The sequence below is a fragment of the Aythya ferina genome (genome assembly GCF_964211825.1).
Source record: "Aythya ferina genome assembly, chromosome: 17".
In the NCBI taxonomy this organism is placed as follows: domain Eukaryota; kingdom Metazoa; phylum Chordata; class Aves; order Anseriformes; family Anatidae; genus Aythya; species Aythya ferina.
The window spans coordinates 1,631,028-1,645,721 of NC_140316.1; the positions used below are offsets into that span (position 1 = coordinate 1,631,028).

General features: G+C 40.2%; 1 protein-coding gene across 2 annotated transcripts in view; it reads left to right on the forward strand.

Moving 5' to 3' along the window:
• TMEM132C (transmembrane protein 132C) overlaps positions 1 to 14,694 on the forward strand; it is a 225,516-nt gene that overhangs the window by 175,732 nt on the left and 35,090 nt on the right. For both annotated transcript variants that reach the window (XM_084491633.1, XM_084491632.1), the window contains exon 5: positions 12,153 to 12,296. In XM_084491633.1, coding sequence (XP_084347759.1) covers positions 12,153 to 12,296 — 144 coding nt within the window. The remainder of the gene's footprint in view (positions 1 to 12,152; positions 12,297 to 14,694) is intronic.

Here is a 14,694-nt window from a genome sequence, read left to right on the forward strand (position 1 = left end):
AATGATGCTGGGGTAGGAATATCTCAGGTAATCACCCACATTTCAACCCATAAGTACAATTCTTTTCTCTCTACATAATATGGTTCCTATGTAAATGCTTTCATTTCTAAGTCAATTTAGCAAAATACTGCAAGTTAGGAATGAAATTCACAAAGAAGAAGAGCAGGTGGTTTCCTGTGTTACATATATGCATCTTTTTTAAAATCAGTCTTTTTGTTTCATTTATGTCTAAATAGAGAGAGATAAAATGAGGGCTTTTGCTTCCCATCTTCTCCAGTCACCTTCATGTTCTTATTCTACATTTTAAGTAGTTACAGAAAGATGAAATGTGGGCTTCTGCTTCCTATCTCCTGCAGTTGTCCTTATGTCCTTATTCTGTGTTTTAAGTGGTTCCAGAATTATTTCCTGTGAAGTCACTTACATACTCTTCCTGCACACAGTAGAAAATACCTTCTTTCTTTGAAAATATGTACCAGCCACTGGATCCTGATTTACCCATGCTACTCAACAGGAAATAGAGACAGCTTTAGCAAAATACTTGTCTTTTTAGTGAGTTGTACCTAATGAGTACAACTCATTAGTACCTTTAGGGGTACCTTTACAACTCATGAGCACCTTTTTAGTGAGTTGTACCTAGCGAGTTCGGTGTCACAGCTCTGACAAAGCAGAGTCCCCCAGCCAGGAGCTCAGTCACTGTTGATACATATTGATTATGATGGATGCTTATAAAAGACAAACTGTGCACATTTACAGCTTTTGAGACAGTAAAGGAAGACTCAGTCAAGCATGAAAATGTTCTGTGGATTCTATTTCATGCCATTATTTTGCATTTCCCATCACCTGAGGGATTAGATTATCTAATGAGATCATCTTGTCAGAGTAATTTAAGATGGAAGGGAAGTTTTGAAGTTATTTCTTGTGGTCCTGATTCATTAAAAAAAGTGTCAAACGCAAGTGCAATATACTGTCATGTGTAAGCTGTGCATGTTACTCACTATTCAAGTAGCATAACAGCTCTTATGACAGGTGGAAAGGAGAGTTGGGACAGTGTGCTCACTTGTCTGTGGTCTTGGGAGAGTCTTGTCTGACATTTCTTTGTTCCAGAGAGGATGCTGGTTGTTGCTGCTGGAGGGAGTTCCTCTCCAACCTGCTTGGTGGTCAGGCAATTCTGTCTGTCACATTTTGGGTATGTGGGGCTTCTAAACTTCTCTGAGAATGTGAGTTCTCCAAGGGTTCAGTTATCATTACTTTAATCGAACTCATGAACTCTGTGGGAAAGGATCATGTATTTCTCATTCCACATTGCTTTATGCTAGGTAAAGACAGATCTTAGGATAAAACTGTGTAGGAACAGTCTCTTACTATACTCATTGCTCAGCATATTGAGATCCAGATATCATGTGGAGCCAGAATGGGGTTATTTTTATATAAGTAATAAACACAAATAACATAAATATTCAGACAGTGGAACTTTACTGTTAGGAATATTAATGGAAGCACTTGGATTCCACAAGGGAGAGGAAATAAGATTTCTCAGTTAGTCTTGGTGCCTGGGGCAAAATATTACAGCTCCAAAATCAAGTTTTAACTTCTCATTATAAACTGTGTATAACAAACTTAAACAAATACAATAAAGTAAATATTTGCTTCCAAAATAAATTTGTTAGATTATGTCTGATTTTCTATTACTCACAAGCGCAAGAAGTGACAGGACCTTCAGAGGGCTGACTCTAAGTCACTATAGCCTTCATACAGGTATAGATACACGGGGCTAAGTAATGGCTTTATAACCGTTCTCCATCTGTATAATGTCACTAACTGTAAAGTGAACAAAGCAATTTAAGGTATAACTAATTTTGTTCAGTTGCTCCATTTTCTTCTTACATTTTAAAAGAGATGCTCACTTTTAAGAGATGAGAGAATTATATTTAGCAATTGAGTGTTCATCTGCTACATCAAAGTAATCATTGGGCATGTTCCCTTTTGCAAGTTTGAAAGCTAACAGGATAGATTCACTGCAAAGTGTGGATTAATCGTCAAGAATCTAAAGAAATTTTTCTGTTTTCCTATCTGCTAATATATTCTACATTCCCTTTTTCTGCCTGCAGAGTTTAATTTATGAGGATTCAAAAGTCCCACTAGAAGGGTATTTGAAAATTGTACTAGCAGGGAAGAAAATGGAATGGTCTGTTGCTAATGGGGAAGGGCAGGAGGGTGAGTGGTGGGCAATAGTTAAGATTTATCTCAATATGGAGACTATAAACAGAGACAAGATCATTGACTAAAAAAGCATTGCATTTGCAGAACACTTTGTTCCCATTTTGAAAAGACACTGAGATCTTTGTCATAAATTACATGGCTCACAAAAACTATAAGGAAGATTGCAATGGGCCTGAGACCTTCCCATTCCAGCTGTGTGGTGTTTATTTTCTGTCCTTCTGGCTCCGGGAATCTGCCACTGTTTTCCTTGCCATGGGCCATCCCCAAGAGAAAAGGGTGAGGGGACCCTGCCTAACCTGTGCACTGGTGTCTTTACCTGTGTACTGACAATGGTCAAACCGACTGTTCTTTGAGATGACAAATATGAGTCTGAATCACTTCCTTACATCCCTGTTTCCAACTTTCCTCCATTTACTTTTCAAAACTTCTGGAAACCCTCACTGGAGACATCACGCTGACCAAGCTCTTCAAACAAATACCATGCATACTGAGGACAGAACAATGCCAACGTCCACCTTTGGGTCTTTGTGTGGGTGATGTTTTATCTGTGTTTGACTTCTGAATTGTTTGTTCTTCAGGGCAGGTATTGTCCTTAATTTTTGTGCCATGTCCATTGTTGGTCATTTAACAAAGATTTAATGAAGAGAAGATACCTCACAGGGCTGTCAAGTGTCAAAAAGAATTAGCATCCAAAAGAAACTGGGATCTTTTGTTCTGCAGTACTGTTCAAAAACAGACTGCAGAAATGGCCGCTTTTGTTAAATAAACCTGTTTCTTATGTAGATTTTGAATGGCCTGGTTTTCCACCACTATTAATCTGTTCATTATTTTCCATTTTCCTTCTCACTGTGGACCTAGCTAATGTGGAATAACCTGGATTCCATCTGCATCCATGTTTGAATACTGAGGGATGCAATTAAGTAAGAAGGTGTCTCCCTTGGTTTTACTGCTTAGCTGCATTACCCTGTTTCTTTTGCAACACAGCATTATTCACAACGTAAAAGTCCTCATGTTTATAAAATGAGGAATGAAGCAAAATGGGATTTACATATGGTAGGTTTATGGTTTTGGAATCAAGTGAAGGAAATGAACAAACCAAAACTCCACAACCAAAATATGTCTTCCCCTACTGTCTGGCATGGGGTGAATTTGCCTCAGGGAATGGAGAAAACTTTGGTCTGTAGGAATTTTCTTGTTCTTCTGCAGTGTGTCCTGAGAATGTAGAGGCAATGTTAGCTTCTTTCCATTCTTTATAAATTGTCTGTCAATGTGGTGTGTCAGAGAATCCAGTTGGCAGCAAGTTCAATGTGTAATTTATTTTTAATCATGGGATTACGTAGATAAAACATAACCTGCTGCCTAACAATATCAGTTTGTTGATCAGCTGTAATCTTAGTAGTATTAGTAACTCAAATCTGCAACCGTTGTGTCACCAGACTCACAAATCAGCATAACACCTGTCTGCAGTGCAGTACTGTTCTGTGCAGCACCGTTCTGTGCAGCACTCTGACTAGGATGCCCTGGAAACCTGTGGTGCATAACTTTGTGCTCATCGGTGGAATATTTACGGTATTTGCAACTGGTGTGCATGGAGTTTACTTTCTATCTCCCACATCTCCATCATCTTTTGTAACTGTGTGGCCAGGGTGTCACTGTTCATCAAGGGTGAGGGGTTGAACAATAGTTGGAAGCACAGTGCAGCTCCTGGAGCTCTCCTCCTTAGCCATCGTCTCCACCAATTCAAGTGCTGTCAACAACATGCAAGGGCTTGCTTCTTCTGTCCTTTTTCTGTTATGCAAGAACTCTTGACTTTAAGATGGACAGTGCCTGATGGCCTCTTTTCCATTTTTTTTCACGAAACTTTCCTTAATTTTCCTTACAAATTAAACCACAATTGGCTTTTCTGTGTCATTCCTTCAGGTCTGCAGTGTAGGTCTGTTTCTCATGAGGTACCATGTTTGTACGAGGGAGAAATCTTAATGCTAAACTATGATTAACATCATTCTATGAGATTCCACTTACAGAATTTTCAGCATGTAAACAGGACTGTTCTCATGACCTCAGGCTCCCATGGATTTCTCTTGATAACACCATCTAATCGGATTTAGAGTTTAATTAAACAGCTGTCACTTTGCTTCCTCATTCTGCTGCAATTTAATGTTGAATTAGTTCCTAAGTTAGTCATGGCCGAATGCTTGCCTTCTTACAATTGAGAGGTTGGATGAACATAAGGTTTGCTCTTCAACTAATTCATGCAACTAAGGTTCATATTCCATATTCTTGCTCTTTGCACAGAGCTCCCGCTGACACTGATGGAAGTTCACTGACAGAAAATATGATGAAGTAAATGGTCAGATTCCTGAAGTGTCAACCCTAGTGCTACCTAACTTCAAATGGCCAAATGTGAGCATGTGCATCTTCTCAGCTCTGGCTAGAACACATGAGTTTTATGAATGTTATTTTCCCCTTCTAAAAAAGTACTGATTTTCTGTGAAGCAGCACAATGAGTGCAGCTGTGCAAGTAAATGTTTAGACCAACATTACTGCTAGGACTTGGACTTTATCCAAATTAATTCTGATAGAACCAAGACCAGTGTATGAACAAACGTTTATGGTACTCTGAGTCATGACATCAGGGTTAATTTACAGTCACAATTCCACCTGGCTCTAAGCAGGAAAGCTCTGAGGCTTCCTATAGATTGGTGATACTTGCCTCAAATTCTGTGTGTTGATCTCAATGAACACAAGTCTCTAATGTAGTGTCTGACCCTCTGCCTGCCTCCGATCTCACCATTTTCCTTTGAACTACTCATTAATTCTTTTCCTGATTCATACAAATGTAATGTCAAGGTTTGCAACTGTGGTAGCTTGGTACAGGTGTGCACAGGGGAGTCCCAAACAACTAGGCTGATGTAGCTTACCGGTTCTACCTTGTGGGCTTCTGGATTAATTTTTGTTGCTGCTTTTTTCCTTATCAAGAATGCAGATGAATGTAAGTGTGCCTTTCTCTGACCGATTGCACTTGAGTCATTACTAATCAAGTGCTTAGCTATCAGGAGGTGGGAAAGCCACCCAGCCCTCTTTATTTATCTGGAGAAGGCAGATGAACAGTAGCAGTTTTATTAATGGGTAATGAAAATGCTATGTTGGTTGAAGATGTTTACTCTGTTCTGTTTATGAGATCTAGCTTGAAATTAAAAGTTATCAACAAATTTTGACAGTAATTTCTTATGCACACAATTCATGGTTTGCTTTTGAATATCTCCTTTGATGAGAGCCTTATGTTTCACCACTGGAGACTTGCTCTAACCATTAGAGGACGAAGAAAAAAAGCATTCTTTAATGCTAGTTTGTTAATTGAATATGTGTGAATAGCAACAGTTTCCTTGAAGGGATGCCCTGTTAACAGGGAAGAATCACCTTAATCAGTATTTTGTAGGTAGTTTCTCATACCAGAAACCTCGCTCTATCTGCAGTGTCAGTCACATGGTGTTAGGATTCTGTCATTGTACTATGAAGACAGTTCAGGGCTTCCAAAGAAGTCCAAAGCTCACGTGTCCTTACTGTGTCAATGAGAATCATATGCGTTTGACTTCAGAAATGACAGCCCTCCATTTTTTTTTTTAAGAAATTTTCATATACATAAAGGATTTTTTTTCCAACCTGGGTATTGATGCTTGTTTATAACTCATCCTCTTTCTGGTCTTTCAATTTACTTTACACTACTTTCCCTGTTTTTCATTTTACTGGGAGCAAGTCCAAACATTGCTATCAGATGCTTTCTGTTTCTTTTGTCACACAAAATAAATTTGAATTTGAACTTCAGCTGCCTGCACAGACAGTAAATTAGTTTGGGGGGGGGGGGATTTTAAGAATTGAAGAATGTGAAATTGGCCAAAATATTGTGGTTTTGAAATGCACCAATATTTTATATGAGTTTTTAGTCTCTCTAAAGGTTTCTTAGTAATGTTGTTTGTACTTGTTTTTATACTTAATTAGACTAGGAGAGTATATTTCATTTTAAACTAAAGCATAAAAGTCACTACCTATACCAGCTATTGTATTTCCTGCAGTTACCTGCTGTGAAGATGATTGTTTACCTAATGTTACTTGAATATTTGTAAAAATTCAGCTGCAATTTCTGCTTATCAGTGGATGACCGAGACTGTTACAGGGGGTGGCAGAGTACAAAGTCTGGGAGCCGAATCTGAGTCCTCTTGTCTGCGGTGCACATTCAGAGTGCTCAGTATAGCAGAGCAGACAGAGTGACAGTTCTGTTTAATCTCCTTTTATTTTTATGGGTTTCAGCTTAGCTTTTCAGGAGTCTTGGGCCATGGATGCTCCCATACGTTGTTTAGAGTTTTCTGCCTAACAGCTTGTGTGAGGATGCAGACAATGGGTCAGTTTTGCGGTATATTAAAGCCCTTGGCTGTATTGCAGAAATATAAAGGAAAAACAGAGAAAGCAGAAGTTATGCCATAAGGCTATTCCATATGCAGTGCTGTAGGGTTCATGTTATTCTATTTTAGGTCTAAACAAAAAGACAAAAGAATCAAAACTCAGTTCCTTGGGTCTTGCTTGTTTAAATACCACAGTGGAATAACATAGAGCACTACAGAAAAAATAAAGTGGCAGATTTGAAAATTGCTTTTACCTTACTGTGTAATATGCTAATTACTTATACATGTACTTCAATATTTCTAAATCTGTGTAATAACAATGAGTCGTGACTGCTATCAGTGATTAACTAAAACAAAAAACAAACAAACAAAAAAAAAAAACAACACAACTTTTAGTGAGGTGGTGACCAATTGCTTCCTAATACTGAGGATCTCTAATGATTGTAGTGGTACTAGCTATGAAGCTATTAGATAACATGTCCAGTATATTTCCATTCCTTTGTGCACATCATGAATCTGAAATTCCTGAAGTTGATTGTCATGCAGAGAAGAGATGTAAAACTTCAGTAGCCTTTATCATGACAAACTGCCTTTTACAATTTTTATGCAGATGTGGCTCTGAAGTAATTCATCAAAATAAATTCATTCAAATGCACAATACTTCCTTTAATGAAACCATTAGCAAAGGGCAGAAGATAGAGGTTTCTAATTGCTGATAATGTGTTAGCAGTCAAATTTCCTCTCTTTTCTGTAGAGAGGTCTTGGGAAATTTCAAAAGGTTTTTTAAACTTCGTAATAGTGGCTTTATATCAAACCCGCTTAGAATTCAGATATACCAAGAATGACCTATTAGAAAGAGAGAAACAGAAGTGACAGATTATTACTTAGTAATTTGTACATCAGTTCTGCACTAAGGAGTGCAGAAAGCAGAAATATCACTCACACTACCTATCAGGCTTTTTCATTTTAAAGATACAGATAATTTTCTTTTGTCCAGTGAGGAAGGATCATATTATTTGGGATCAGTGAAGTAGAATAGGCTTGTTTAGGATACAAGATATATAGGTTATTATACATATATAGGTTCTTGTATTATAAAGGTTATTATATTATCTGTAGTTTAGGTAATACATTTTAGGTCAGAAGGGCAGGGTGCGGCAGTTTGCATGGCAGTTTGCAAAGGCAGGGTGAGCAGGGAGGGCGAGCAGGGAGGGCCCGCCACCCATAAGAACAAATCCTCTAATGGCTGTCTTCTACTAGCTAGGCTGCAATGGTCTACACTAGACAAAGAGCTGTCTCTAGAAAGTCTGTATCCACCCAGACTGACTGCCCACTCAAAAATACAGCAGTTCAGGTCTCCAGATGCAGACACTGTCTGAGCCCTCTGAGGGAGGCAGAGATACTGTGTGTGTGAGGTGCGAGCAGGTGGATGACCTGGTCTGCCTGGTGGCAGAGCTCAAGGAGGTGGTGGAGAGGTTGAGGGCCATCAGAGAGTGTGAGAGGGAGATAGACTGGTGGAGCAACTCCCTGCAGGGCCTGAAAGAGAGGTACCGAGCTGAGACACCCCAAATGGGGGTGGACCCCCTGCCCTGTCACAGTTGGGCAGAGGGAGGGGACCTGGGAGTTCAGGAGGAATGGTCACCTTGCAGGCAATGCCCTCCCCTACTGGCCCCACCTTCCCAGGTGCCCTTACACAATAGGTTTGAGGCCCTGGAGCTTGAGAGACTGGTGGGTGAGGTTGAGGTAGAAAGTGTACCCAGGAGGATGTTTAGGGTGAGGAAGTCAACTCCACACCTCAAGACTGCCTCCACCAAGAAAGATAGAACGGTAATCATTCTAGGCAACTCCCTTGTCAGGGGAACAGAGGGCCCTATTTGTCGGCCTGACCCTACCCATAGGGAAGTCTGCTGCCTCCCTGGGGCCAGGGTCAGGGACAATGCCAGAAAGCTTCCCAACCTGGTTTGCCCCTCTGATTACTATCCACTTTTGATAGTCCAGGCTGGCAGTGATAATATTGAAGAGAGAAGGCTGCAGACTATCAAATGGGATTTTAGGGGACAGGGACGGGTAGTGGACGGAGTGGGAGTACAGGTGGTGTTTTCGTCCATCCCTACAGTGGCAGGGAGGGGTACAGAGAGGACACAGTAAGCACACCTGATAAACACGTGGCTCAGAGGCTGGTACCAACACAGAAAATATTTTTTTTTTGGACCATTTTGGTTTTTTGGACCTTTACTCAACACCCGGCCTGATGGCTGCAGACGGGTCTCACGTATCTGTAAGGGGAAAACGGATCCTAGCCCAGGAGCTGGCAGGGCTCATTGAGAGGGCTTTAAACTAGGTAAGAAGGGCGGACGGGGCTGAAATAAGGCTTGTTGGAGGTGTGCCAGGAGGAATAATGTCTAGGCCAGAGGAGAAGGCAATGGCCCAACTGAAGTGCATCTACACTAATACACGCAGCATGGGTAACAAAGAAGAGGAGCCGGAAGCCATTGTGCAGCAGGCAGGCTATGACTTGGTTGCCATCACGGAAACGTGGTGGGACCACTCTCATGTCTGGAGTGCTGCAATGTCTGGCTATAGGCTCTTCAGAAGGGACAGGCAGCACGGGAGAATCTCCATCTTTTACTGGATGCGGGGGGAAACTTAGTTACTAGAGATGAGGAAAAGGCTGAGGTGTTCAATGCCTTCTTTGCCTCAGTCTTTAGCAGCAAGAGCAGTTATTCTCTGGATACCCAGCACCCTGAGCTGGTGGAAGGGGATGGGGAGCAGAATGTGGCCCTCATAACACACGAGGAAATGGTTGGAGACCCGATACAGTACTTGGATGTGCGCAAGTCGATGGGGCTGGATAGCATCCACCCGAGGGTACTGAGAGAGCTGGTGGAGGAGCTGGCCAAGCCCCTTTCCATCATTTATCGGCAGTCCTGGCTATCAGGGGAGGTCCCAGTTGACTGGCAGCCAGCAAACATGACGCCCATCTACAAGAATGGCCGGAGGGTACACCCGGGGAACTATAGGCCTGTCAGTTTGACCTTAGTGCCAGGGAAGCTCATGGAGCACATTATCTAGAGTGTCATCACGCGGTACTTGCAGGTGATCAGGCCCAGTCAGCATGGATTTATAAAAGGCAGGTCCTGCTTGACGAACCTGATCTCCTTCTATGATAAAGTCACACACTGGGTGGATGAGGGAAAGGCTGTGGATGTGGTCTACCTTGACTTCAGCAAGGTTTTTGACACTGTCTCCCACAGCATTCTCCTCAAGAAACTGGCTGCTCTTGACTTGGACTGGCGCACACTTCGTTGGGTTAGAAACTGGCCAGATAGCCGGGCCCAAAGAGTTGTGGTGAATGGAGTCAAGTCCAGTTGGAGGCTGGTCACTAGTGGCCTCCCCCAGGGCTTGGTACTGGGGCCAGTCCTCTTTAATATCTTTATTGACGATCTGGATGAGGGCATTGAGTGCACCCTCAGTAAGTTTGCAGATGACACCAAGTTCGGTGTGTGTGTGTCAATCTCCTCAAGGGTAGGAAGGCTCTGCAGGAGGATCTGGAAAGGCTGGACCGATGGGCTGAGGCCAACTGTATGGAGTTCAACAAGACCAAGTGCCGGGTCCTACACCTGGGGCGCAACAACCTCAAGCAGAGCTACAGGCTGGGAGTTGAGTGGTTGGGGTCACTGATTATACAGCACTGCAGGCACAAGAAAAGCTGAGCTGGAGGAAGTTCTAGTGACTCCCAGGCAGGTTGTCACAAGTTAAATTCAGGTAATTTATTCACTCTGATGCTCATAGCACAGAAGTTTTATCTCACTGTATAATCACATTTTGTTTTTTATCTTCTTCTTCTATCAAACCCCACAGTGGTGTGGGGTTTGTTTGTCTGTTTGTTTTGTATGTATATGATTTACTTTTTTGTGTGTTGAACTTCATAGATTGACATTAAATACAAACATGGATAAATCCCCAAGCCACAAAGTATGCTTTAAATCTGAAACTCATTTCTATTTATGGTATTGCTCTTCCTCTGGACCTGTCCCTTTAAATTAGATTTCTCTACAAGTAATTCATATCGGTTGCTAAAGACATGCTGGATCTGAGTAGAATAATTTCAAAGCAGAGCTGAGATAGCCTGAAAAGATGTCCTGTCATTTCCACAAAGTCTGTTGCTGCTCCTTCACCCTGGAGTCCTTAGTTCACACTGCTTAACACTCTGAGCCACAAAAAATAAGGTGTTAAGGGACTGAGGCAAAAGATTAATTTTAAAGGACGTACAGCACTTGCAATAGCCAAATGCACAGCAAAAAAAATATATGTTGAACCTTCTTTTTGGTGAAGCTATGTGGGTTATTCAACACTTGTTTCTCTGTAAGTCTGCCTACGGAAGTGTGGGCTGAGGGGGATCTCCATCTTATAACGAGTTCCAAGGATGGCCTTAGTCTTTCCAATAATGTTATTTGTAAATCTGGCTCTAATTTACTGTGTTGTGTAGCTCTGTTTACATAAATGCCATAGGAATAATGTTCTTATTTTCCTAAAACAACCCAAATCCCTATTTTAATAGTTTTTTGTTTTAATTTGATGGTTTTCAGTAGGAAAACCTGTGAAATAACAAGTTGCAAGATGAAAAGAAAATCTGACATAGACTTCAAGCTCAATAAACTTGAATTGAAAACAATTTCGATAGTATCAGTGCCCCATTTTGCTGCTGTTGACATTAACAGCTGCAGTCCTTTTGACTTTGTTGCTGAGAATTTTGCTGAATATTTTTTTCATTTTATAGAGCTTGAATTTGAAAAGTTGGAGAAAACTTTGAAGATCTTTGTGTATGGGAATCTTGGGACTACAATGATGCTGAAACAGTTCAGGAGTTAGAAGAGTTAGCTTAGTCGATGGTGCACTGAAAGGCTTTTATATGCCATGACCCAAGTTCAAACTTCAGATTTCCTTGTTATTTTCCTTGCAGTTAATAGCATCACTAACTCCTTCTGGATTCCTTACATTGCTTCACTGGCCATATCAACGGAAATTAAATCATCTTGAAACAGTTCCAGATACAAAGTTCACAGAGAGGCCCTGTCTTTGCATTGGGTTTATATTCAGAGAGTAATATTTTTGCTTTTGATACTCTTGCACCCTGTCCCAACTATTGTCAATCAAATCCAGTTCTGTAATAATCTTGAACTGATGTATTGGAAGGTAAATATTGGGAAAAGCCCCAAATATTAAAAAGTATAATCTGTCTGCGACGTGTGCATGTCTGGACAGAACTGAGTTGCGGTCATTTTGTTCACTATTTAACAATGTGCAATGCAGGTGACAGTGCTTGTTTAGCAGGTAAAATATAAATGGACTTTTACTACTTATTACCGAGTTGTGCCTAATAGAAGATGAGATTATTAGAAGATGAGGTCATTAGCTGCTGAGAATTAGTGCATTTCTCTTGAGTATAAGTCCACCTGAAGAGCTGGTGCTCAGTCTTTGGAAATGTCTTTAACTGTCTCGTAACGGTGCTGTACTTTGTTTTGTGTACAGGATACAGAAATACTGAACACTGCAATTCTCACAGGAAAAACAGTGGCAGTACCTATCAAAGTGGTCTCCATTGAGGAGAACAGTGCTGTGACAGACATCTCTGAATCAGTTGAGTGTAAGTCCTCTGATGAAGATGTCATCAAAGTAAGTTCATGCCCTATGCTGGCTTCTGAAATTTCTTGTCTTTTTATATAATAATAACCTGGGAACAGACACTAAATCTAGTCCTGCAAATTAATTGTTCTTTTGTTTCAAAAGCATAATGAGGAGGATTTTTAAGAAAAGAGAGTTAGCAGCATGAATACAGCCACCACACCGAGTTTCAATAGAATTTCAGTGTTTAATTTTTATTTCTGTCCTACTTTTAAAATGTCTTGGTAATGCCACCTCAAGTCCTCTGAGTATGGAGTTTATTCACTGCAAAAATATTGCAGTTCATTCACTGCTGTTAGTGCTGCCTCTCCAGACGTTTCTTATTACCTTGCCAGCTGTTATTATCACCTTCACAGCTGCATCAGTAGAACGGATTGGATAAATATTCCCCAGCAACTCCAATGCAAAGTCATCCTGGTGGACTTCACATTCTGCTGAGAGCTGTTTTGAATTAAGAAATTTTTTTCTGCATAGAAGTGGCTAGAAAGCACTCACATTGCCTGATCCATTGATTTAGCACTAGCAGCTTAATGTCACACACTAACAAATACCTGTGGGGTCATACTGTCTTACGGCAACACAACTATTTCTGCTGTGTATGTGTAGTCAAAGCCCTGAAGGAAATTCACAGTTGTGCAGAGAGTCAGTACAGAGACAGTACTGTTCAGGAATCCTGTTGCAGCTTTCTACATAGGATTTTTGTAGTTTATGATCCTTGAGCAGGTTTGATTTTACTCTGGGTCCATAAGCTCTCTGGAAAAGGAATTTGTTATGTTATATTTGATATACATCACCACATGGTGCATAGAAAATGACAGCACAATGATTTCTCACATAAAAATTCATCTGAAAAAAAAGTCTGAGTTTTAAAGCTTTGGAGCATATTGATCAAAAAGAAATGAAATTCCCAAATCTTATGAAGATGAGTGTGTTGTTCTTGCAGTAATTGCAGCACATCCTGGACTACCACAGTTCTCCAACAATTTGTTTGGAAAGAATGTTTTCTTGAAGCACTATGTCCTTTGATTAGCACTTGGGACCCTGCTGTGCTCTTCTCTTCTTTTCTACAGAAGTAATTTATCTCCGCTAAAAGGGTTTCTTAAAACAGAGTCTGTTTGCACTATTGGAACATTTCTAAGTGGCTTCTAGCAGCCTCCCTGTGTAGCCACTCTGAAGTTAAAGTGGAACAAATAACTTGAGGCTAGCACACAGTGCCTATTGGAATTGACTAGAGAAATGTTTCAGGTATAATTTCTTTCAGAAATGTTTTGAAATTGCTCAGACAAATAGGGAAAATGTCATCTGTATATTTAAAAATATAAACAGAGTCCCTAGAGGAATGCATCTGTGACATAAGAGCTAACTGCTATAAATCATACAGCTAGTTAAAAAATAGTGTTGTCAATGAAATGTGTTGAACAAAAAGTTTTTATCATCTCATCAGAAAGAAAAAAAGGTGGTTTGTTTTTGTTTCGTTTGTTTATTTATGGTCAGAAAATTTTCCAGTAAATTTCTTTATATGGGCAAATGAAGCTTGGTGTTTGAGTCAGATAGAAATGTTTATATTTGTTCTGATTTTTAAGAGTATGCAGAAACCTTAAAATGGAGCACAAAAATATTTCATCCTTAATTCATTTCGAAATTCTCCATAAAGGTTTATGTTAAATTCTTTGGATGTATCATCTTGCCCTGTAAAATACTATTTTAGATATCTTGTTGGTAGTAACCTTTCTGTTAAAAAACAGAAGTCTATTTATCATAAATGATACTTCTTCATACAAGATCATGGTATCTTCAACAAAAAAGGGTGCATGTGTTTGCAGCTCGTGTTCCTAAGCATCCCTCTCATAACAGAATAAAAACACATTTAAATGTATGAAAGCCTGTAGATGAATTTAAACCACAAGCTAAGAAAAGTAATGAGATATTGATGAGAGCTATGTAATACTTAGACATATTATCATTTAAAGGTTCACAGAAATATTTTTGTTTTATTTCAGTTCTGTGGAATTTCTGATTGCTTTGGATTCAGACAAGCATACTCAGTTATGCTGGAAGTTGGGGGGACTGCTGCTTGCTAGGACTTAACTTGTAATATTTGTCATTAACTAGATAAGTATCCATTTGTATGGGTCATGTAAACAGCCTAGTGGTAATGTTTTTGCCCTGCAATTTGAATGGCCATCAGATAAAAGCTTATATGTATTAATTTTTACAGTGCCTTCAGTTTGGCTGTAATTACATTATTCTCAGTAGCAGAGCCCAGTGGAGATGTAGAGATAAGATATATCTAAAGTAACAGCTAATAGCTTCCCCAGTGATAATCTCGGTCTCGAGGCAGTTCAGTGCATAGCTCGTATCCTGTCTTAATCTGCTGACTATAACTCCT